This window comes from Gambusia affinis, linkage group LG07 (assembly GCF_019740435.1).
Source record: "Gambusia affinis linkage group LG07, SWU_Gaff_1.0, whole genome shotgun sequence".
NCBI classification, from domain to species: domain Eukaryota; kingdom Metazoa; phylum Chordata; class Actinopteri; order Cyprinodontiformes; family Poeciliidae; genus Gambusia; species Gambusia affinis.
Genome location: NC_057874.1, coordinates 27,128,900 through 27,154,938, shown reverse-complemented (window position 1 = coordinate 27,154,938; position 26,039 = coordinate 27,128,900). Strand labels below are relative to the sequence as shown.

General features: G+C 36.1%; 1 protein-coding gene across 4 annotated transcripts in view; it reads left to right on the top strand.

Moving 5' to 3' along the window:
- The window catches only part of asic1b (acid-sensing (proton-gated) ion channel 1b), a 189,829-nt gene that overhangs the window by 144,671 nt on the left and 19,119 nt on the right, over positions 1 to 26,039 (top strand). For all 4 annotated transcript variants that reach the window (XM_044121670.1, XM_044121671.1, XM_044121668.1 and 1 more), the window contains 2 exons: positions 5,391 to 5,541; positions 16,325 to 16,452. In XM_044121670.1, the coding sequence (XP_043977605.1) occupies positions 5,391 to 5,541; positions 16,325 to 16,452 (279 nt within the window). The remainder of the gene's footprint in view (positions 1 to 5,390; positions 5,542 to 16,324; positions 16,453 to 26,039) is intronic.

Genomic DNA, 26,039 nt, shown 5'->3' with positions numbered 1-26,039 from the left:
GACAGTAAACAGCCAATTTAAGCAGATGCTTAAATGCTTGGAAATCCTCCCACTGGAGGTTGTTAAATGTAAACAACCTTCACATTGATGTCTAAAATAAACTGCCTGTTATCAGAAATCTTTGGAGGTTCATTCATTCCACAGCACCAATGGACTGTTTTTTGCTTCGGTGTGCATTGAAGAAGCAGTGTCCAATTATGATCTCCAAGGGTGGGTTTCCTGCATGCTTTAGACGTGTCCTTGATTTAAATAATGTAATTACATCCCAGCATGTTGTGTAGAAACCTGATCATGACCCGTTGATTTAAATCTGGTAGTTTAAAGCAGCGACGCATCAAAAACATGCAGGGTCGCAGTCCTCAACATTAGACTGCTTCTGCATTGAAGGTGATTGATGACATCTGAGCTTTTTGAGGAATTATTTCAGAGCCCCAAAATCCTCCTTATAGCTAGACGCAAGAAAATCGTAAGAAATCAATTTCTTTGAGCTTTCTATCACATTTTAATGTAACTCCCTTATCAAGAGCATACCTGGAGTTTTGCTTTGAATCTTTCTTGCATATTTGAGAAATTCTTGAATCTCGTGGGTGCCTAAATGCTTGCTCATACAAAATCACCGTCTTTTTACCCAAAGCTCTACAGTGGAGATTCAGTTCCCAGCTGAGCTGGAACTGCAGGTCTGCAATAAAACATCGGCATGTTTTTACTAAACTTTTCATTTCACTCACAACAAAGGTTGGATCTTGCCAAAATAATACATGTAAATTATTGAGAAAATGTCACAGTGTGCCTGCGCTGCCAACAAGCTGGACAGCTAAATTAGCCTGACAGGCTTGTTGACAGACAGACAGACGTAGAGATGCATGAGACAGAGCGAACCTCGGAGTCTCTTGCACACAGTGAGGATCCTGACTCCCCAAGGTCAGCAGCAGCACCCACTGTTGCTGCTCGTCACTCAATGCAGCCGGCACAATCTCCTGGTTACCACAGCAACTCTCGACTACGGGCCTGCTGTAGTCAATCACCACATTACAAACACATACACGCAGATGGCAAGTAGGGGGTCTGCATGCATGCACACAAACACATCTTCTCCTGGGCAAACACAATCATTCATGTTCTTGTACAAACCAGCTTGTGCAATAAGAAACAGACGTATGCGCTCCTGCACATTTGTTACAATCTCATCACTGTTTCTGCTAAATGCTTTCTTTGAGTATGAAGACTAAATGCCTCTTCTTTTGTTCATATTGCTCTTTAAAAAACAAGAAGAAAAACATTTTGTACAAGAGAGTGAAAGAAATTGCAGTAACAACCAAGATACTGCAATTAAATAGTTTGGATTTTTCCAGTGTTTTGCTGAGTTAAGTCTGAAACCGAAAGCAAGGATTTTTTTTCTGCAGGTTTAGTCCATTTGCAATTGTCAGGTACTTTGTTGGATGAAAGGAGGCAGCTTTGTGAGATTGTAAAAATCTTCTGCCTTCATATTCCAAAGAGAAATGACAAATGCTGGTCTGATTACACTGAGAGAGAGCTCTGGGACAGAAGATGGATTTCAGGAATATTTTATTGATATTTATATTCTGCACATAAGCTGGTACTGTAGGGTCTGTTCTTGGCTCAGATTTGCCACCTACACTCTTGAAGGTCACATCTCATATCGTGTTGGACTTATCAGAGGGCTTTTCATTACATTTCACTGCATTGTGTTTTACAGGCTCCTATGAATAACCGTGCCTCTATTTGATTCAGGATTCGCTCTATTCCACACACCTCACTAAGCAGGATTCACATTATTCTAACTTTTCTTTTGTGAGCCATGGCTGTGTTTGATTTTTTTTTTTTTTTCAGCTTGGTGCATCTGGTGTTTGTGGCATTTGAGTCATGAAGCAATAACGTCTGACTCATAAGTCAACTATGTAATAAACGCCTTCTTATCTTTTATCAAAGTCCTCGCATAAAATTCAGATGAAAGGCAGCTTTCTGAGCGATGGCAGAAGGCTAAAAGTAGACTTTTGTTTTATTAGCAAAAAGATCATTAATGTATCCAGTTTATACAGATAGAAACATTCTATCCTCTTCTGTGAAATAGTGATAAAACACAAGTTATTCACTCGTTTATTTCCTGTTTCTCTCCAAACTAGCTTCCTGTTACCTTTCCAAATATTAATGTCAACATGTTGAAGGTTAATTCTAAGTTAATTAGGAGCTAGGATACAGTAATGCACGGATCTCAGCATGTGACTCAGCAAACAAAGTAGGAAAAAATTTCATTTTGGACCCTGGGTATGCGTTTTCATTTTCTGGATGTTTCTGATTAGATTATACATCCATTAGTTCACCAGCAATCGAGTCGTTGCCAGTGGGACTTACTGTAGTTTGGAAATGCTACAGTGGCCCAGCATCTGGTTCTGCTGTCCTGTACATGGATGAAGAGTCAAGTATGTTAAAGTTTTGAAGGATTCAGGTTTTCTAGTTTTTTAGCTGTTTTGTTAAATATAGCACAAAAACATTTTGAGTTTTTATCTACTTTGCTCATAGAAGAAACTAATATAACAATTTAATTAGTCAATGATAATTATTTATATATTCATTTTGTGGAATAAATTCACAAATCTGTTTCCAGCTTCTCAAAACTCTGATTTTTTTGGCAACACAGTTTGATAACCTGGACACAAGTAACGACAGGTAATTTATTCATCTCATACATTTTACATGTCAGGTTTTGCTGTTTGATTGGAGCTAAGGGCAGGCAGGAGACGGATAGAATCATGGAAAAGATAAAGGTAAACAGAAAAACCGAATCCCAAATGTACAATGGTGATGAATGAAAGCAGCACTGAATCCAAAAAGATGATGTTAAAGATGTGCACTAGAGGAACAGGAAGAATGAAGAGGCATGATGGAAACGACACAGCTAATATTAGCTGTTGATGCTAATTGTATTGTCATAATACCACTTTTTAAGTGACTCGATAAAAATATTTGTGTGCTCAAGAGTCTGGGTCAGGACATTTTTACTACGTGGGTCAAAAACTGGAAACTTTGGAAGCCACTGCCCTCGACTGATCACCAGTTCACCACAGAGCAACACTAACATGCTAATTTAATCCAAAATCCAGGTCAGAGTTTGAAACCTGACATTATTGCTGCGGGGCAACAGTACCACAAAGCAGCCTGGTGTTAAAAAACAGTGAGTATAAGTAATTGAATGTGCTGTAGCTCATGGAAACCCTAAACTAGGATAACTGGTGGAGGTTAACTTAATGTAAACACAAAAATGCTGAAAGAATGACTAACAAACACAAGAGAAATAACTGGTTAATGTTAACATAAATGGAAGGAAAAACTCAAGAAGTCCCATGCAGATTAGAAATATAAACTCAGAATAAATTTTGTTTCTTGCTGTCCAATGCTTTGGTCATTTTCTCAGACATACACCACAGACACAGGTCAGAGCCACAGACCATGCAGCTAACCATGCTATCAGCTGTTAGCTTACTGTACGGTTTGTAAATTGGGGTTGAGAGATGTAACCGTTGGACTGGTCAAGAACAAAAACACATTGGTTACTTATGGATGTACATTCTGTATACCTCCTCCAGCTGTAAATAATCAAACTTATTATCCAACTATTAAATATTAGTAATTCAGTACTAATCCTCTATAATGTCTTACCTAAAACATTGAAGAATATTCTCATCTTGATCAAACTCCTACTGCTTTGGGGGTAAGATCAGCTTTTATCCCCCAGATCAACTGTAGCTGCTGTAAACATGAGTGCTGCCAAACTATGCATTTATGTTTTGTAAATCAGACCAAACCATCTATATATGCAGGCTTGTTCTTGCAGGATATTGGATTTTTTTATTTTGAAGGCCCATTTGTTCAGCTCATTTTTTTTACATAATTGCAGAGAACATCAAGTCTCAGTGTGTTATTACTCCATGGGGGTTTCAGCTTGAGAGTTTCAAAACGAAAACCTGCATTTCAAATGAAGCTGTTGGAGACCATTGTTTAAAAGTTCTGAGTATTTCCTACATAAATGCACGTTTTTTTACTTTTTTCTTTTGTAGATATTGTTGTTTCCTCCCACAGTTTAACACAATGCATGTTAACGGGAGTTCAAACCACCCTCGCTCTCCTAAATGTTGAAATGTAGAATGAATGTGTTTCTATTTCTTCGTCACTGTGAGGAGGTGAGTTCAACAAATCCAAATTGTTTAGCTGAACTCCCTCATTGGGGAATTTATGGATTATTGCCAGAAATGTGCATCAATTTTGGAAACTGTTTCTAGCGGCTCTGTGTGTAATTTTGGGAAGACAAACAGCAGAGAAAATAAGTAAGTGCAAATTCCTGCTGAGGTGGAAAGAAAATTGTGAATTAAGATAAAATGGTAAGGATGACGAAGGATTTTGTGTCGGACACAAAAAGATTAATGCCGGGAGAATAGATGTCAATGCATTGAGATTACAAGGAAGTCTGACGACCACAAATCGGCTGTAACAGAGAAAAACTGCTGAAGTCTCCATAATCAGGCACATTGTGCAAAATATGTTCACACACAGTGTGAACATAATGTGTTAAAAACAGGATTATGAAACTTACTGATGTGTTTGCCACCAATAGATCATCTGCGGCAGGAAAGGGAGAGTTAGCCGTTTAGAGGGATTTGTCGAAGGACGAGGATGTTGATGGCGGCGTGCATCAGCCTTCAAATGGTAGCTGATCAACTAGCTTAGCAGGCTAAAAACAAATCCAGCACAATGATGGCTGAAATGATCAAACCTAGCACTATGAGGAAAAGACGCAGCAGAGACAAATGAACTGGAACTGGAAGGAAAAGTTTGCAAACTGAGGCACATAAGCTGATCTTTAGTAAAAACAACACAAAAATGTGTAGTAGTTTATACATTTATAGCCATTGTCATAAAATGGCATTAAACTATTATTAAAAATACTTTATTTATTCACTGGTGATGGCAGTGGTGAAATGGTGAAAAACGACATTAAATTGGCATAAAAAACTAATTTAATTTAGCTCTAAAGGAGGTAATATTTGCACCTTTTCGTTGGGGGAGGGTCAGATATCTCAGCGCCGTCTTGTGTGAAATTTGCCAGACAGGTCTTCCAACTCTGAAACAAAAATCATGTCCTGTTTTTTCAAGCACAAACTAAATCATGCAGTATTGAGAGCGGACAGGGTTCAGCTTGTGAACAGGCTCTCTACATGAAGGCTTCTGAGATCCGTGTTTGGTAGCACAGCCTGAACAGACGTTGTTTACTTTATTTTTTAATCCCTGATAGGAAATAAAGTCTGAAACTCTTGTTATAGTGAATGTGAAACATTTGAGTTGTTATTAAAGCGTGGACTTTGTGTGTGTTTCAGATATTTACACGCTACGGGAAATGCTACACATTTAATTCAGGCCAAGATGGACGACCCCTACTGGTGACGATGAAGGGCGGAACGGGCAACGGCCTGGAGCTGATGTTGGACATCCAGCAGGATGAATACCTGCCTGTGTGGGGAGAGACTGGTAAGATCAACTGAAAGGCTGATCACATTTAACATCACATTATCTAAAATTGAAACCATACTTCATGTCTATGTTTTCTGCTTGCTTAGAGTTCAATTAAGTAGCACATAGTTTTAAAAAATAAGTCAGAAGAGGAGCCAGATAATTTCAGATGTGGTAATTTATTTAATATCAGTGGGGAGTAAAGCAACCCTTGGGATTCCCGTCTAATCCATAAGACTTAGCTTGAAGAGGCTAGATTGCATGTGAGCTCTTTTTGTGTAATACTGGAGCCTTAAATCCATTTATTAAAGCAACACTTTAAATTTGTTTTATCCCCAGAGATCAGATGAGCCAAAAAGTTCATTTGTCAATTCGAACAGTTCCTCTTAGGGATGATTTGACAGAGTCCACACACTAATGAATTTTATTGACTTATAGATATTAAGATTTTCTTTTATAATTTTTATTAAAATGCACTACAACAACCTTGCAAAAGTACTAACATGTCTTGATACTTTTTGCAGTGGTACAAACACAAACTGCAAAGTATTTGATTGAGATTTTGTCTGATAGAAAAACTCAAAATGGTAAATGATTGTGATGTGGAAGGAAAACAATACTTTTATTTTGTTAAACAAATAAAAATATTAAAAGGGTATACTTTTAGGTCTGTTGAGTCAAAATAAAGCCATTATTAATCACAATTTCAGTCTTGTGTGTGTGTATCTTTCAGATTTTTACATCTAAGGCAATTTTGGAGTTAACTTTAGTTCCTTTCAAGAAATACTTTCTTTTATGGCTAAGTTCACACAAGTCTTGATGATAATTTAAAATTTTCTTTGCTGAAATGTTTTTTTTTTTACATGACCGTTACTGCTACTAATTAAATGCGACCAAAATCAGACTTCTGCTAACCCGCTGCGCACAGAAGAAAAATGTTGACGTGACGCAGCAGAGCACTGTTTACATGTTTACATGTTTACAGACGTAGTAACGGACGCTGCTGTGAATAGATTGATTTTAAAGTTGTTGAACAGAGTCAGCAGTATTTTCACAAAACCATAGCAAGAAAAAACAAAGACAAAAGAAGTCACATCTACTCCAGGCTTAACACGTCTGGCTGGTACAGAACTACCAGAAGAAGACATTGATCTGAAATATTTTATTATATCTCAAGTCAATCATAAAATGTGACATGATGCATTTTAAATGCAGACTCTTTAAAACATTTTTGGATACGTATATGATTCAGTGGCACACATCAGATCTTTTTGGGGTGTGAAAAGAGACAGAAAAGTGGGATATCAGTTGCATATGGGCAAAAAAATGGGCAAAAATTGAATTTGGACTGCAAGAGGAGACTTACGATGGCTTTATTTATTTTAAACTCTCAGCTGTGCGGGATTGACGGTTTTCACAGGAAGTTTATCAATCACATGTTTGTCTTGCAGGCTTATTACAGAAATCTTCTTTTCCACTTTCTTCCAATTTAGTGCCCTTACAATCTTTCATAAAGGTCATGTTTGTAGACTGCTTGACTACCAGTTGCTTTGTTGACAAATTCTCTAACTTGACTTTTGAATTTGTCTTTTAATTCACAAATTTGTTGACTTTTGGGATTTTTTATTTTAGGATATCAAAGTAACAAAGGCTGAATATCAATGCTCAGGAAAAAAATAGACAATTACGTATTTAACTTTCACTTCAGAATTATTTGCTTTCTTGTGTTGGTTTGTCGTGTCAAATGCAATTAAAAGACATTAAAGTTTGTAATTGCAATGTGTTAAAAATTTTAATGGATGCATGAGTCTCTTTGCAAGACACTGTACCTGTAAAGAACCATGAGTCAAAAAAAGATCAGAACAGCTCAGAGACTCAATCTATGACGTCTGTTTACTCATCTATTCAGGTTCCTCCTATCTGCAGAGAGGCTTTATTGGCCTCCGACTCTTTGATTTTAATGCAGCTGTAAATGCTGCTATGTGTTTTATTTCGGTGCTTTATAAGCACTATGAAAATAATATCACAAAAAGACCACACTGGTGGTCATCGTTAAATAAGAAGCTCAACACAGAAAGCTTTATCTGTACTGCAGTATTTAAATATAAGCTGCAACTTCCTCACGCCTGAATGATTGAATTCTAATATTTATTGTTCTTTATATAATATTATTGAATAACTATTTGGTTTTACTACAGGAGAGATTAACTGTATAATTATGTGGACTTTATTGAATACTTCTACTTCTTTTAAGAGCTCAGAGGTTTTTAATACTCTAGTCACACATTTAAATATTTTTGTCTTCTGTTTGGTGATATTGGAAGACACTCAAAGGAAAACATTTATGCAGCATTGCTTAGTAACACATTAAGTATAGTAGCATACACAACTTCATCACCGCATAATCTGGTTGCCAGAGATTATTTGGACGTTCATTTTCCCACGGAGCCTCACTTACCTTTGGATGTTGGACTTTTGGAACCGAAAGTGAAGCTGATGGTATAATTTACTTTTTGATTAATTCGACTAATAATTGCCTGACCACTTGGGGGCACTCATAGATCACAGAAATATTTATTGATCCTTCTAACATGTAATAAGATGCTGGCACCATGATGAAGTTATGCACCCGGTCCTGACGCAGCAGAATACTGTGATTTCCACAGCATTGATCTCAATACACACATATGCAGTTTGTGAATGTGAACACCATAAAATCTTCTTAATATCCCCATTTATATTGTTCTTACATTCATAAATAAACCAGAACACACAGCAAAATATGAAATGTGACTTTAGATTTGGTTATTTGTGTCTGATATGACTTCTTTAAAATCTGAGAGAATTGAAAATAACATTCAATATGAAAAACACTCACAAACCAAAATGAAACTCTTAAATTAAAATAAGTTGGAAGAATAATCATTTATGTTATTCTGATTTGCACAAGTAAAAAGAAATGGTCATAAATATTTATGGTCATTTCATTTAAGACGAAATATCAACCAAATGCTTTACATAAAAGTTGCAGTGTGTTTCTGTGTCTTTGGGAAAATTTGATTTTAGAAAACCAAATCAGATTTCTGTTTCCTACAGTTTAATTACATTTCCATTTGTCACACAGGTTATAATCAATCAATCAAAGATACTTCTGACTTTAACATATTTTGTTTTGTAAACATACCTTTCCACAGAATCCATTTCAGATTATTTAAACAAATAAATGTTGATGATGAACTACCATTAAGAGGGTGTTTATCTGTTTGAAAGTGATTAAACTGAGAAAATATACTAAATGAGTTGGAAATCAAATTGTAAAAAATATATACAGTTAAGACCAAACGTCTGGACACAGTTGTGTCCAAACTTTTTAACCTCCAAGAATTTATCCTTAGAACAAGAAGAAAACTGTCATTGTCACAAATACTTGCATAATTTAATGCATCACTTAAGAATTACATTTAACAAAAGCAAATTTTTTTCATCTATTGTAATGAATCGGTTAGACACTGGCAGCAAGGCTCTATTGCAAGACTTGGATGCAGAAAGCAGTATTTACTTGCATAATGTCGATGAGCCAGTTAGCAATTTAGGCAAATAGTTTCTGACAAGGAGAAAGTTGGGATGCTGCTCTGCGAGTGCAGAGGTAAATTTCCTCTGAAGATCAAACACATGAAAGGTTTGAGTCCACCACATACAGTTTTGTTAATGGATATATGTAGCTTGTGCTCAAAAATTATTTATACTCTTGTGCTTTAAAAGTGTATGATTGATTTTATATAGAAAATATGTGCTGCAGTTTTGAAAGTTAAAATTTCTTTCTTGAATTTCTTGTTATTTTTTATTCCACAACCCTAAAAATGCTTAGAAGTGTTATGGTGATTTTCCAGTCTGTGGCATTTCTTCTGAGATTTGTTATACTTTTTGTTTCTGTTATAATCATTTTAACTGACTGTTAAGATGGGAGTTTCACATTTTGCTGATTAGGGCACTGACCTATGGTTTGATTCATTTAAGAACAAAAAAGGGAGCAACTTTTTGGACAGCAACCTCTTGTCACACAACAGACAACGTACATGAGTCAACATAATTTGTTGCAGCATTTCCATTAATTTGTTTGGTGCAAAATGCAAAACATGTTAAAAATAGATTTGGCAGATTTTGTACTTATTCAACACAAATCAGCATTTTATTCAGTATGACACTGAACAGGAGTGTTACCCCATTAAAAATGACATGTCAAAACAAAGCAGCTAATTTCTGTTAGAATCTGTAAATGTGTTCATTTTTCTGTGTGCCATTATTACCAAACAAAGCTCCGCTACAATAATTGCATACTTGGATAGATAAGCACATGATGAGACACTACAGGTCATGGATTGGTCTACAGAGTCTGGAGTTCCTCCAATTATGTAAAATGATAGTGATAAGTGCAAATAATAATGTTTGGGCGAAATGAAATAATCTGACTGGAAGGCAAACAGATGGCGTGGTGAGAAATACACACGGGTTTTTAAAACGAGAGAAAACAAAACAGTAAGCTCTAAATATTTTACCAAACACTTAGAAAACATATCATAAAGAGCTCAAGGCTGTCAGAAGCACTTCTAGGGAAGGCTCTGGTATTCCTAATGTGAGATTACATGTTGATAAAAATCATAAAGCAAGAGATATAATAGGAATAAAGGCATAAAGTTGGAAGGTTTCTGGCTAATAGGGTAACCTGCCAACTTGTCTGAAGACAAATATTTTTGGGGTTGTTGGAAACGGCCGACTAAAGCCACATAAGCAGTCTCAGTGATACAGGATGCAAACCTTGTCAAAGATTTTTCAGTATGCAACGCTTCACCTCAAAAAGTCTCATTGAGTTTTGAAAAATAAAATGCTGAGATCCAGAGAACTTCATAGTTATAAATAAAACATTTAATATGCTTTTTTCCCACTACTTCAGATCTGGGTTGTCTGAAGCTAAGTATTGATAAATAAAACAGCTTAAGCAGTAGATTAATGCTCTGTGTTATACAAAAATAACATTTCAACATGTCAAAGCAATTCATCAATTATTAATTGACTTTAAATTTTTTTTAACTGTGTTGCTACTTAACAATCTGCATAACATAAAGCTTACCAGGCGAGTGCTCAATGATGCAATGCTTCCTCAGTGGCAAAAAATCCCCAAAATAGGCTGTTTATGAAATAATCTTCTACTCTAGTGAATAAATAACTTTACAGTAGCTGCAACTTATTCACCCACTCAAACACTGATGCAACAGAAAAACTCCTGACTGTAAGAAACGTTTGTAGCCACCTAGACATTACCCACTCATTAGGCAGGAGGGCTGCAAGTTCAAAACTGACAGAACAAGACAAAAAATGCAATTTTAAGGCAATATATTTATATGGTTAGAGGCTTACTGACAATATATAATGTGTAATATGGCTTACTTAGTAGAGCAACATTTTATCAGGGGATGGTACGAGAGCTCATGGAAAACAAAAGAGTTAGTTTTGTCCAGAATAAGTTTTCTATTGCTTACTGTCAATAGCTCCGTTTCCATTGCAAACGGCGCTGCTAATGTTGAAAAAATACAGTTTCACCATCAAATAATAAAATAAATCAAAGTCGCATGTGAATAAACTTGTTCTCTCAATAAAATATTAAAGTTATGGCAGTGACGGATGTAAACAGTTACATGAGATACATTAATAATTCAGCCATCGCAGGAAAGGTCGGCGTCTGATTCAGACGTAGCAGCGACAAACTCCTCATACATGTGCAGAGTTTTGGAGAAATGGTAGTCAGCCATTTTACAGAAGAACAACGTTGGAATGAGACAAACTTTAATGAAGAGTGTGGTGCTGTGAGAGCCAGTTGAAAATCCTCCAACTACTTCCTGTTGTCTTCTTCGTCATTTCTGCCAGTAGCAGCAACCAGCTGTTGATCATGTGACTATCGTGATCAAAAAAGTGTTCCCATGGCAGTTTTGCGAAATACAAAACTGCCGTGGAAGTTTTGTATCTATTTTGATAGCTGCAAAATAAACAAAAAAACACATTATTCTAGTGTAAAATTGTTCAAAATAAGCATGTTTCCATTAAGCAAATTCAGTTTTGTAATTTTATTTGCATGATTTCATGGTGCAAGTGGGTTTATCATAATATCTCATAAATCTCAAGCATAATTTGAGATTTCTGAAACCTCTCTTTTTGAAATTAAAATGAAAATTTGGGATATCTGTGTAACATTGGGACAATTTGAACTGTACTGAATTGTTCTAACTGTTGTGATTTAGACTCCTGACAGCAAAAACAATTGATTCTCGACTAACTTAGAAACGCAGTGAAGTGTCCTCTAATGTGCTTCTCAGTAAACCAGTAATTTGAATGTGCATGCTGGTCACAGGAAGAGAGGCTCACCCGCATGCAAGAACTGCCACTGAATATCGTCAGAGAACAAAATGCCACCCCTGATTTAATTTGAAGCATTGGATGAAGCTAATGAAACCATAATCTCATGTGGGAAAAGGCTACAAAAACAACTTTGCTGCTGTCTGAATGAGTCTGTTCTGATCAGCTGAACGCTGTCGACATTCAGTGGAAGGTCGAAGTCGACCCTCCACCTTTATACTCCAATCCACATTGGGATGTCGCCACATGGACCATGATCTCTGAGGCAAATTTCATAAAGCCGCTCAGAGAAGTCAGATAAAGATGAAAATGCAAATAGATATGTCTTTGTGTCTCTTATTGCTGCTACTATTATGATTTCCCTGGTTCCATGTTTGCAGAGGCGACTCGTGTCTCCATATTCCAACAATGACAAACAGTTGCTCTTGTCATTTTTTAGAACAGTCCATTTCCTGCTCACACCACCAAACTCAGCCAATCACAGCATCCCCTTAAGTTTCAAATTTCCTCTACTAGGAGACGGAGTCAGAGCATGTCTGTAACAAAGAGAATCTAATCGGCTGAATCTATTACAGATGGTATAATTTTCTTCTTTAAAAGGACTGAATTCAATACTGAAACAGTCTGCATGAGGGTTGAGACCCAAAGATCAACCAAATATTTTATACTGTAGAGGAAATGCTCCAAATACACATTTTATACACATCTACGTATTTTTGTTTAACTGTTATTTTACCTGAATGTCCCTTATTTTTTTCCATTACACCTGAAAAGCTAAATGTGCAGACAATATTCACATTTTAAGCTTAGAAAGTTAAGCATAGTTATTAAATGTGATCAATAACAGCACGAGTGTGGTTAGTCTGATTATTTTTTGTAATAGATTGACAGCATTGGTACAAAAAAGACTTACAACAATAACACTTAAATATCAGAACTTCTGAGATATAAACACGCCTCTCTGGTTCTGCGTTTTCTGAAAACAAACCCCCTCCAGTGATCTCACTGGATCAATGTTAATGACAAATTGATCAGTAAAAGGGGTTTGAGGTCACATGTTTATTGAAGAACTATCAACCTAAAAAACTAAATGGCAGAGGGGAAAACTGCACTCTAATATAAAGTTACCCTTGCTTTGATTTTTAGACTCTGCTTGTCTCAATTTTGCCTCTTACAATGATAACTTTATTGTGTATTTTATTGCAATTTCTTAAAATGATTTAATTTTCCAACCACTCAAGTAAAAGGTTAAATATTTCTTGAATATACTGAAGAAAAATCTTTGACTAATTTATTATCTTTCTTTCTAAATATAATTTTTATATTGCTAAAAAAATTTAACAATAAAAATATTGATAAAATATTAATATTTGAAGGTAAAAACAGCTTTTCTAAAGTCTAGTCATTAAAGAAACATCCCAGCCAGGTCTTTGTCTCCAAACTAGAATCATACTCATTATGCTTTGACCCCTTTCAGTAATAAAAAAAAAAATGCTGGTGATGCTTTAAATAGCATCGTAACCTTCTGCTTTAAAATGTTAGTATTCCTAGAAATGAATCATCTACCACGATTTCAGGAAGTTGTTTCTTAACAGCAGCAATAAAACATTAAAAGAGAGACTCTTTCTGATTCTGCATATTTAAATGACCATGTCCTTTGCAAACCAAAGGTTGATGTGTGCAACAAAAAAATAAATAAAAAAAATACTGCCACCAGATCAGCAGAAACACAATTCTCCATCCTTACAACAAACACAGAAAATGTGATCTGATCTAATGAGAAGACGTTCAGGAGAAGGTTTGCAGTCCAGATTAGACGGCATAAAGAAGAGAAAGCTAAAGGATCGTTAAACCACATGGGTGGTTTACCCAACAAGATCAGCTGCTCAAATAAAAATATATTTCTTAGGAGAATGTAAAAGTCTTAGGATAACCCTCCAGAGTCATGACCTAAATCACGCAGAGCTCCTTTGGGATTTGATGGAGAAAATTGTCAGCTCCGATTTCTTTGCCGACATTTACAAAACTTTATGCAGTGTTGCTACAGGAGATTTCTTAATGGTAAAAATAACTTCTGTTCGCTTTTTTCCATTATTTGAAACTTCCCAAACACTTTTTTTGTGTCTTATTAGCTGAACTTTTGTGATTGTACTCGACATGAACAGAGCTTCACAGTACAGATAAATAATACAACGCAAGGCACATTTTCTGTTTGGGAACTGTGTGTTCCCTCAAATGCAATCAAAAGGATTTAAAGAAATAATCAGTCTATTATCAGCACCTGATGGCATCATAATGGAGCTTCTTCTGTGTGCTGCCTGCTCTCAAAGCTAATTGAGACAAAAAAGAACAAGCACCAACAATAGAGTCGAATGGAATTAAAGAAGTTCAACCCCAAGAAGTGTGATGAATCCTGATCCACTTGGTTAAAGTTTGGTTTCAGAATAAATTGCTTTTTACATGATTGTTCCTTAATGTTCAGCCTCTAATCTTAAAGCAAAGTTTTCGTTTTTTCTGACATTATTCTCCTCTATAACAATACAGATAAATCAGAATCCATTTCTGTCGTGTTCATGCAGACAAACAAGAAATTATAATTTGATTCCATGTTGCTCTTCTGAAAAAAATTAAATATGTAAGCAGAAAAATAAAAACTATTTTGTATAGGTGAGAATATTACTTAATATTACCATTTATTTCAGTAATTTTGTCACATTATAAAGAATAATTACACACAGATGAATGTTTGAAAGTATTTATTTCTGATAGTTATGATAATTTAATGAAAACATGACATTTAAAATTAAAATATTACATCAATCCAATATTTATTACATTAATGTTGGCTACATGAAAATGAAAAGTTTAATACCTCCGTACAGGTTATTTTCAAAAGGTACTTTTAATCTGACAAGCAAACTTGTGAATGCATATTATAATTCATTAAATATGACAGTTTACATAATCTCAAATCAGATTTAGTGAAGTCTGGGAGAGACAGCCAACTTAAACTGGCTAAGCTTAAAGGTAATCACTGATTTTTGTTTGTTTGTTTTGCTGAATCCTTAAGTAAGTTTAAGGATTCATCTTATTATCTCAGTTAAGCTCTTCTCAGTACTAAATGTTGTATATCATGTCTGCAATTATTTTTGATTAAAATTAATTTAAACTTGAGCTTTAACTTTCCTTTTTTGGTTGTGAAATGGTAATAAAGTCACACTTGCAAGTTAAAATGACAACAAAACATACCAGAGTGAAATATATGTCTAAAAGTTTACATTTTTGTTTGAGACATTTTTAGACATTTTTAAACTCCTAACAAGGTTGGGATTCTTTTTTTTTTTCAGATTTTCTTGGACATTGACATCCTTAACAAGAATGTCTGTGAATACTAGGAATTCACAAAACAAGTGATTGTTTTTCTGTGAAACCCTCAGCGGATGGCCATGACTGAAGCATGGCATGTGGATTTTAAAGCAGAAGATCGGGATGCTTTCTGTTTTTGTATATCTATCTGCCACCTTTGAAGCATTTTCCTTGGCAGCAGAACAAAACGGCTCGGTATTCAATCTCACTGGACCAATATGCAGCAGTTCAAATCGGTCACACAATGTCGAAGCTTTCTTGCCGAACTCCTGCCACAATTTTTAGCTCCCTAATTGAAAATAGTGAGAAAGCCTTTCCGCTTAGAAGATGATGCCGAGTGACAACCAAGAAGGGGAAGGGAGGGCGTGGGTTGGCAGGAAGCAGACACTGGACATTATCACCAAGCTGGCTCTCGAAAGAGCTGAATCGCTTGCTGCATAATTAGCATTTTAGGTCAGTGTTGTTGTTAAAGAAATATGCTTGCAGAGGTGTTGCTGTAAGTCCATATATCATTGAGGGGCTTCCCTCAAGTCTAAAGAGGCCCATCTCTTTGATTTAAAATCTATACAGCGGAGTGCTGTGGGGAAGGAACCTCTCAGCTGTATTGATTTTGTTTTATCCTCATCATCATTTATTTAATAATTTATACATACACTTTCATTTCCTCTGCAGTGAGCAAGACTACAGAGAGGCAGACATTGTCATCGTCTAATTTGTTTGGAAAATCCATTCACTTTATCCTTTCGCTCCTTATTCAAGCTTTTTAATCCTCAAAAATACCAAAGTGTTTGTAATTCATGAGAAATGATGATGATGTATGGAGTGATTTAGATTTTGATGAATAGGCAATAATAGCTTCTTCAGCTAAGACTTTTCAGTTTCCACTCTGGTTTTACTTCCCTTGCTCAAATATATTTCAACACTGCAACACTGTAGCACCTTCTGGTTAGTAATGATGGTGTAGGCTCGTGTGTGCATACAAATCATCATCCCTGTTGTAACCGTCCTGACCTTTTACCATCAACAGATGAGACATCATTTGAAGCTGGGATCAAGGTTCAGATCCACACCCAGGACGAGCCGCCGTTCATAGACCAGCTGGGCTTCGGAGTGGCTCCAGGATTTCAGACCTTTGTTTCCTGTCAAGAACAACGGGTACGTCCCGGAAGAGATCACAGAACGCTGAAAACATGCTAGAATATGTCTGCATAGCCTAACAAAAGCTGTGTTTCCATTACAAATGAGTGCAAAGCTTTGTTAGTATTCCATTAATGTAGGAAAAACATAATTACGTATTTGCGTTGTTTCCATTCAATAAGAAACAGTTAAAATCATACGTGAATAAGTTTGTTCAGGTGATAAGTCGTTAGAAAGCATGCTGCACCATAAACCTCCTACTACTTCCTGCTGTCTTCTTTCTCGTGGTTTGTGCCAGTGGCAACATCCAATTGTTGATCGTTTGACTCGGAAAAAAAGTGTTTCCATTGCAGTTTTGCAAAATAAGCCAATTTTGACACAGTAAAAAAAAAAAACCCTCAGCCTAATGCCAGAACTTTTCTTGAAAATGAGTGTGTTTCGAAATTGCTGCGTTTCCATGAAGTTAATTTATTCTCACAATGTTAAATTATGCAAGTACATGGTCAATGCAAATGCAGATAATGAAAAAAGTGATTATAGCTTTCATTACAGTCCAATTTCAAAAGTAGTAAATATTCATTTACTCCTCTAAATGGAATCAGTATCATTCCAGGTTTCCCGTCACTGGAGGGTTTGTTACTTTTAGTGTTTAATAATCTGAATGCTTTTGTTTGTTTCTGGAGCTTCTGCAGAAAGCTCACACCTTTTCAAGCATGACATGATGGTGCAGCATGACCTGTAAAGCATGACCCTTTGTTGCAGCAGTATCTAAAGCATCCTATTTTTACACAACCATCACAAGAATCAAACAAAGGGAAATATCATATTTGGATGTTCATTTTGTCAAGAAAATTACTGTGATTAGAACACTATGAGTCTTTGTCTTCATCTGAAGTTTTGGTTAAAGCACTTTTGCATAAGTTTCTAACTAAATCTAAGACAGATATGTAGGCTATATATCTGTGCAAATTTTTTAAACTCAAAAAATGTTGTTTACATCAGTCTACACACAGGAAGTTGAACAACGCTGTTCCACATGTTCTAAGTAATCTGTGTATTCTGTGAGCCACACGGACTTTATGCACAATTTCTGAGGACACTTGAGGTTTCATAGTCAAGCTTATTTCATACATTTCTTGTGACAAATTTCTTAGCTGTGGGAGTACCTCACAATTAGGGAATGTCTCACAGTCTGAGCCAGTCTTAAGTCATTTTACTGACTCATGAGACACGATTCGTCGTCTACATTAACTCGTTCACTACTCGCCTCTGCTACATACTAACTCGAATCCTAACTCGAACCTGAATCCATTCATGAAACCAACTAATCAAAGCGCAGCTCTAGCAGGGACTGATCAACTTGGTTGAGCTCCAGCAGGGGCGGATCGGTGAGGTAACGATTCAGCTCGGTTCAGCTCCAATAAGAATGAGACGACTGGCTGAGGATGAGTTAATGGTTTTCTCTCAGCAACAGTGCGCTCTCTGCAGGGGGTAGAACCCGTCTGTTTCCTGCTCTTTGCTGTCCGCTCCTGTACTCTGAGTAGAAATTTATTCATCTCGTCACTGTGGTAATAAATTTTTAGCTTGTTCTGTTTTTTTATTGTGGAGGTACGGTTATTAATCACTCACCACAAACAGTATGAATTACTGCTTGCAAGCTACAGTGTGTAAAGAAAGTGTAAAACAAAATCTGAGATAAGAGAAAAACAGTTATTTGTTTTCTTTTATGACTTATGGATGACATTAAATACACTTACATTATAGTACAGGGTCTGCAACCTGCTGCTCTTCCACAATCACTCTATAACTTTGGCTGAGATGATAAAATAAAAAACCAATAACGTTTGTAAATATGTTTTCCTGTCAGTACTTTGTAACTGTGCTTATTTTTAATATACTAAATAATGCATCCATCTTGTTTTTGCAAACATCTAATCTAAAAATGGAAATAAAATGACAGCAGTTTCCTACATATTCATCAAAAATGAGAAGTTGTCTTTTTCAAAATGATGGTATTAAGTAGGGATGCATTGATTTGAAAAAGAAAAACAGACCAATGTCAATATCTAATAATAATATTGGTTTTATTCCTAGATTGCCAACATTTACTGATATTAAATCTGTGACCACAGCTGAGAAATGCAGGTGGATTTCTTTGTATGAGCTGCTCTTTCACCTGCAATCATGTCAGATTTGAAGTAGTTGATGGGAAATTTGTTCTTTTTACTGACTTGATTCTTTGTGAGTCACTAAGGTGAGTGAAGTTTTAGAGTCAGTTACTCAGTACAGCACAGTACACAACTTTTAATAGCCCAAAAAGCCATTTTTACCCTCACTGCAGCTAAGAAACCCTGTTTAGAGGCGCACAGGTTGCACATCACCTTTTTCTGTTAACTGAATAGAAATCAGAAATAGTTTATGTCCCTTTTAAAATACAAGTAGACCAAATGTATGATGAAAAAAATACTTCTTAGATACAAATAAGTGAAAGGTTTAGTAAATTATAGTAAAATTAGATTTTTTTCCCCTTGTCTACAATTTTTTGAAAATCTACTGATGTTTTAGTTCATACCTAAATCCTTCACAAACCTTTAAGCTCTATGTAGTTGTGTCGTTTTGAGCAGAGATGATTAAAGAAGATATCAAAGCTGTTTGAGCTCATTTCTTTTTCCAACTTCAAAAATATGAAATTCTCTTCCCTGCAGACTCTACCTTAAACTCAATCCAGCATAATCCATTTATCGTTTTTGTGCCAAACAGAAGGCTTTTTGCAACTTTTTTTTACACATGCTCTTCTACTTCTCAAAAACGCTAAGCAGCTTAGAGGTGCAAAATAAAAATTTTCCACTGAACAGTTGAAATACTTCTTATTTTCCTTGAAACATAAGGGATATATGAATCTGTGCTGCACAAGGTCATAAGATCCTGTGCAGCTGTGAATTTTATCCATGATGTATCTGCCTCCAATCCATTCTTTCATCGTTGAGCGCGCTTGTGTCTTTGGGTTGTGACATTTCTTCACAGCCCAGGTGTCTCTGGCAGGGTTGATCAGTTTGTTGTCAGTGGAGCAGCAGCTCCAAACATTTACGAGTTGGGGTCATAACTCTGTTCAATCTTTGTTTTTCATTTCAGGTACCCCTTTTTTGTTTGGCCAGTTGCTTGTTTCTGACTTTTTCCAGAGGGTACATGATGATTTATAAAGCAGGAAAATAATTGTTATGACCTCCTTATTCTTCAAGGTTCTTATATAACCTCTATTGGGGTTCTAAGAGGGAAAAATGATGCAGATTTTCTGGTGCAAACACATGTGATAAGGTGTTGCTTCTAAACAATCTGTTACTACCATAGCATTGTCTAAGCTGGCTGTGAAACTTCAAAACAGCGGTGCACACAACCACACATCTGCTTGCACATTCTTCCAGTCAATTCCTTTTTCCACTACGATGCGATTTCACACAAAAACATTTCATAGAGGGAACAACAGACTGTGAAATATTAAAACAAAACTTCCTTTTCACACTTAAAATTATGAAGGTCATCGTACATTTTAGAAGACATGAGAATTGCACTTCATCTCCATCTCCACCTGTGGGGCGAGGTAACATAGAACTGGGCGATTATAACACCATTTTTAAACATAACAAAGAAAGAAAGAGAAATGAAGACACTGACTATGTAAAGCTAAAGTAAACTCTTTCCAAGATGTGCAGTACAGAGACGTGGTTCAAAATAAAAGAAACAAACTCAAACCCTTTTCTCAAACAAGAGAAAAAGGTTCGTCAACAAAAAGCTGTGGGGAGTAAAAACAGGTTTTTTACTCTTTAAATTGAAAAGATGAATAAAGTTGTTTGCTAAACAAATATATTAAGGTTATGATTGCATATTTTCTGTTGAGTTTGTCTACAGACTCAGATTTCTGTGGAGATTTGCTTTAGAAAAATACACAGGAGAAATATTTCTCTTTTCATAAATATGAAAGTATAATAAACTTATGCATACACTGTTTTCAGTCTATACTTTGTGTTCTAGCCATTGACAGGAATTTAAATATTGTTTTTCTACTTCTGTATTTGTTTGTCTTGTTTTTTTTTCTTTGAATTTTTTATTTGGTTTTGTTTTTTCTGCATTGTGAGTTTAATGACAGACAGATCGTCGTACATACAAAACAACTACAGAGCTGTAAAAACAATTTTTTATTTTATTTTGTAGTTTATTTAAAATATGCAAACCTTCCCATTTATTACAAAATAACATATTTCACAGTATCAGGTATCCCTTAGGAAGCACACTAACTGTAGAACACCATAGCCAAAGAAAATAGCTGACATATTCATTATACTTGTGATATTTGCAAATGCACATGGTCAGCAGGAGGTGTTGTTCAGCCTTATGGCGCCTCTCCAGTTTCTCTTTGTTCCCCAACACAGAAACTTGTAGTTATTACTGCGACTGCTTCTCTGAGCGCCCAGAGCCTCCTGCAGAGGGTGTGTGTGGCGACAGAGGATGGCTTGTTTCAATTCCTCTTTTCCACCAGCTCCCCAACAGAGTCCGCTCCACCACCCATCACAGACATACACTTTCTGATCCCACACACGGACGCTCCAACAAGCAGCATCACTGAATGCAGCGCTGGACACAACCAATTGATACAAAATGCAAAAGAACCAACTGCACACATTGAAAGGTTTTCCTGAGAAGGAAGAGTCTGCTCAGTTCTTTCTTATTTGTCACAGATGTGTTAATAGATCAGTCCAGCTTGTTGTCAAGGTGAACTCCCAGATATTTATAGGACTCAACCAGATCAATGTTTTTTCATCCATTGTAACAGGCGGATGCTGAATACGGCGTTGTTAAAGAAAAATGTCACTTTCTAACCAAGTGAGGACGTAACAACACTTATGTAACAAATAGGGATGAAAGTTATTCATTAATGAGTTAATCTAAAGCTGGCTGATCTTATTGATTTATTGATTGATCAGATGGCCGCTCAGCATGGCCGACCATCTTTCCATAACATAAAAAAACTTACTTTTCCATAATCTGCTGTCGCTGCTCCATCATGCAGCACCTCGGTTGATTGAGCGCAACTGAGGTGGAAACTGATCAACTTAAAACGTATCTTGCATCTCACACTGGACTCTGCCTTGACCGTTTCTCTTTCCCATTCTAGTATGGTCCCGCCATCTTTATTCTTGTTTCCACTGGTACCACTTAAGGGAAGATCAGTACCACCCTCTTCTGGATGGTGACCAAAATGCAACACTAAAAGAAGGTTTAAGCAGATTTTATTAATTTAATCAAATGTAACTCCTTTTAATCTAATAAAAAATGACAATTAATTGTAAGTTGATTAATTGCTTGCTTCGTAAAACTGCAGAATCTCTTCACTTCACTACAAAAGACACACAAAGCTGCAGATGAGGACACATCCTTACACTGCCACCACACGTAGTAAGCAGCATGCAAATGGAGATTAAAACAAAAAACATCTAATGCTCACTGTTGTCAAACTGCAACAAAGGTCAAAGGTCTTTGTGAAAGGTTATAGATGACTCTGTTCTTTCCAACTCACAAAAATTAGTTTACAAATGACTATTTACTTTTAATTCCAGTACCATTTTTTTTATTAAAAAGTAAACCAATGTTTCTTATTTTAGTCCAGTTCAGTTTTAAAATACTTTATTTATCTCGAAGGGAAATAAAATGTTTTCCCCATATCTTCCAAGTGCCTTCAAAGAGTTCCCCTGGATGGTGGTGTTGTGCAAAGGAAGTATTTCCAGAGCAGTCAGTCTTGCAACAAATCTACAGATTCCTCGGACTGAAGAATGTTGCTATATTACTGTCATGACATGCTAACAGATTAATTCACCATCTGCACTGCCAATCCATCTCATTTGCTTTTGCTGCTTCTCTTTAAATCTCTGGTTGTATGGTTAGAAAACTGGAAAAAGAGACGCTGGAATTGGGAATCGTTGGAAGAGATGGATGAACTAGAATCCTCTGATCATAATACAGATATTATTTGTGCTTTTGAGATGCTGATAAGCTGCTCATGATTGTGACCAACAAAAAAAAAAAACATGGTTGCCATAGTTACGTGTCATAAGACTAAAAATCCTTCCAGCTGCACCGCACCCAAAACCAGAGGGAATAATTGTCCAAACAAAGCAACACCTTAACCAAAATATTATGAAAAAAAAGTCTTCAAAAAGGACAAATCAGGACTTGTATAACAAACTACTCCATCATGCCGCCATGAGCAGCACCATTCTAGATTTCTGTAATGACATTTTTTTCCCCACTTGAATTAAAGGTTTCTCCATTTTCAGTGTGAAATTATGCTTCTGTAGTAAAAAAAAAAGGAATCTGTTTTATAATTCTCTTAAGACATGACTACTAGGGGTGCCAATAAACGTGGCCAGCACTGCGCTTTCACTGAAAGGACAAAAGGATGGCGAGTTATACGACTGAAATTTTATAGCCAGTTACTTTCTCCATTTTTCCCTTTTCTCAGAAATGGAGCTCTGAAAGTGACTCAAAATGCTAGCTGGTAGGGAATGATATGTAGCAGCATGGTCACAGATCAAACCAGGCCTAAAACACTATTTGTTTTCCACCACTGTGTGAAATATCTCCACAACATATTTGTTTTCAAAGCTGTGACCCCATTCCCCCAGTGCTGCTCCTTCATATCCCCCTCCTTACTGGTGCAGCCACTTCTAGCATGAAGACCCCGTGACATCAGCATTTACTCAGCTCTCTGCTGCCCTGATAGCTGCTCTGTTTGCTCTGCGGCTTAAGAAATGTTTCTTCGGCTGGAAACATGCTTCAGCTGTTTGGTAGTAAAAACAGATCATATCCTATTCAATCTTGAAAATGCAGCTAACTCAAAGGGTTATATATTTATCAGATTTATTACTCACTGTTTGGTTTTTTTTAGATATCTTCATTTTATTTTTAATTTAATTCACTCAATAGTAAATAGAAATAGTTCATGTAACAACTAAAAGAAATAATGAATGAAAAGGAGCAGAGAGTAGCATAAACTTATAATATCTGCCCTGAATTCACATGCAGGGAAATTTGCTATTCAATTCAGACTATTACAAACATATTTACAAATACACAAAAAAACACCAGTTTAATCAGTGCCATAGTGCTATATCATAATGATTTTCAAATTTCTTCTAAATACAGAAGAAGATTTTGATTGTTTTATCTCATTCCAAAGGTTGTTGAATGAACTAACACCTTTAATTGAAATGCATTTTTCTTCATCACCTTTCTGAATCTAATTTTTCAATTACCGGTAAATCTCACTTTTTCTTAAATAAAAAATGTACTTTATCTTTTTGCAGATATGTTTAGAATATTACTACCCCACACTTCCACACAAAATGCCAGACATGGTACAATAAGTTATTTGTGCTAAATATACTTCCAATTTTTGGAACTTGAAAAGGAAAAAGCTTGTAAGATGCCAGAAAACTGGAAAATGTTGGTCCAGAAAACTGGCATCTTACCAGTCTTTCAAGCACCAAAGTTGTTTTCCCTTTCATGCAAGACGTGATGCGCCAGAGCTGAGTAGAGCACCCAAACATTTCACCAAGTAAGAGTATCAAACAATCAATTAATCTGTCAAGTTAATTTGTATTGCACATTTCAGCAACAACACAGTTCAAAGTGCTTAACATCATAGAAACATAAAAAGAGATAGTTCCAAAAACAACATAAAGTCACTAGTTTGAGAAAAAACATTACATTTTGTTGAGTGCCATCATCAAAAATATGAATACACATTATGTATGTTGATCCATTAATTATGGTTCAAATTATGTTTCGAATACTTCGAGTAACAGATCAAAAACATTGCTTAATAATTACAAATTACATCATCAGACAGACCAAAATCTAAAGTTATGTGGAAATGTTGGTATTGTAAAGACCAAAATCAAAATAATTTATAGAAATAAGAAATACAAAATAAGAAAATCTGTCAAAATGAACGTTTTTTTTTTTCCAAATGGATTTCATTCAGATAAGATTTATGAAATGTTTACAACAAAACAAACTGTAGGTGTTTGTCTTTGTCTGGTGAATACTTGGATGAATCAAGCTTGTTCTTTTTCCAGTCACGTTACTTTCAATGGCTAAAAAATTTTACTCAGAAATTTTACTCAGATAGTGATACATCATACCAAATTTACTCAAGTAAAATGAAAAAGTGCAGCGTAGTAAAAATGCTCTTTTTCCAAAATGTTACTCAAGCAAATGTAACTAGTCACTACCAAACTCTGGGGTACACATGCATATTTTTAAAAAGCAATCTTGATTTTCAGACAGAGGGACAAAAACATTTGATACAAACATACGCAAAGATGACAGTGCCTGTTCTAATCCTCTTTTGATATGAGATGGGATAAATAAAGCTATTTGGCTGCTGAACATGTTTTAACCTCTCAGCCAACAGTGCTATAATGAGGTTGAAGGGCTTATTCATGTTTGTGCACCTTAGAGACTTCAGGTTCTTGTGCAACCCTCTCACAGAGACCCACATGGGGCTTTAGCATAAATAAAGAAGAGAGACTTTGCCCAGTCAGCTTGTCACAATTGGTCTTGTTCAGTGAAATGAAGTAAATGTGGGTTATTCCTCTCAGCTGTGAATAATTTTGTGGGTGCGATGGCCAGTTTGCAGCCAGACAAATCCTACTCTCTGGTCCCTAATATGCAACAGATTCATGCATAATGAATGAAGGAGAGAAAAGGGGGATTTTGGTGGTAATCTCAGTCCGTCCACGTCCACACAACTAGTCAGTGCATTCCTGTGTCAGCAGGCTGCAGCAGGATTTTGCATGCTGCCAATGTCGCTTCTGCAGGAAAGTATGCATCTCTTTTCATCTCTCATTGGCTCCATTACTTTTATTTTTTTTTTGCTCTCCAACATTCATTACAATTCTGCTAATACAATTTCTGTCTTTAATATCTTTCTCTGGATTCTGCATCCCTTCAGCCTCTGTTTATTTATTCCCTGGCAGGCTCACTCTTCATTAATCTAATGCAGTTTACCCCACATTCATTCAACTCTGCTTCAGCAATCCTGTAGTGCAAAGCTGCCACTCTCTTTTCATCTGGCCAAACTGTCACTCACCATGATCCCATTAAAAGAAAGAAAAAAATGCAATATCTGTCTCCCTTCTTAACATAAAAAGCAGAAATCCTGGAAAAGTCTCCTCCGCCAGCATATCTCCATCCTCCCCTTTTTCCTGTCCGTTGGTTCACGCAGACTTCCTCCTCTCTACCTTTTATTTGCTCTCTCGCTCAGTTAATGAAGGGAGAATTGAGGTCAACGTCTTATCGTGATTTGTTTCCTTCCTTCTGGTTTTTAACCCGCTAACCGCACTCTAAAATGTCTTTAAATCTTCTACGCCAGACTCACTTTGGGCGAAACTGGTTGATGGTTCTCTCCATGGAAGTGATGCTGACAGTTTTTAAAATGGCAGAACTATTGTTATTAAACCATTTATTTCCTCCAACATGTATCCTGTCCATGTGATCTTGCATCTTTTCTTGATCATCAGGTTCCTTGCAGCACTTATGTTTCATGT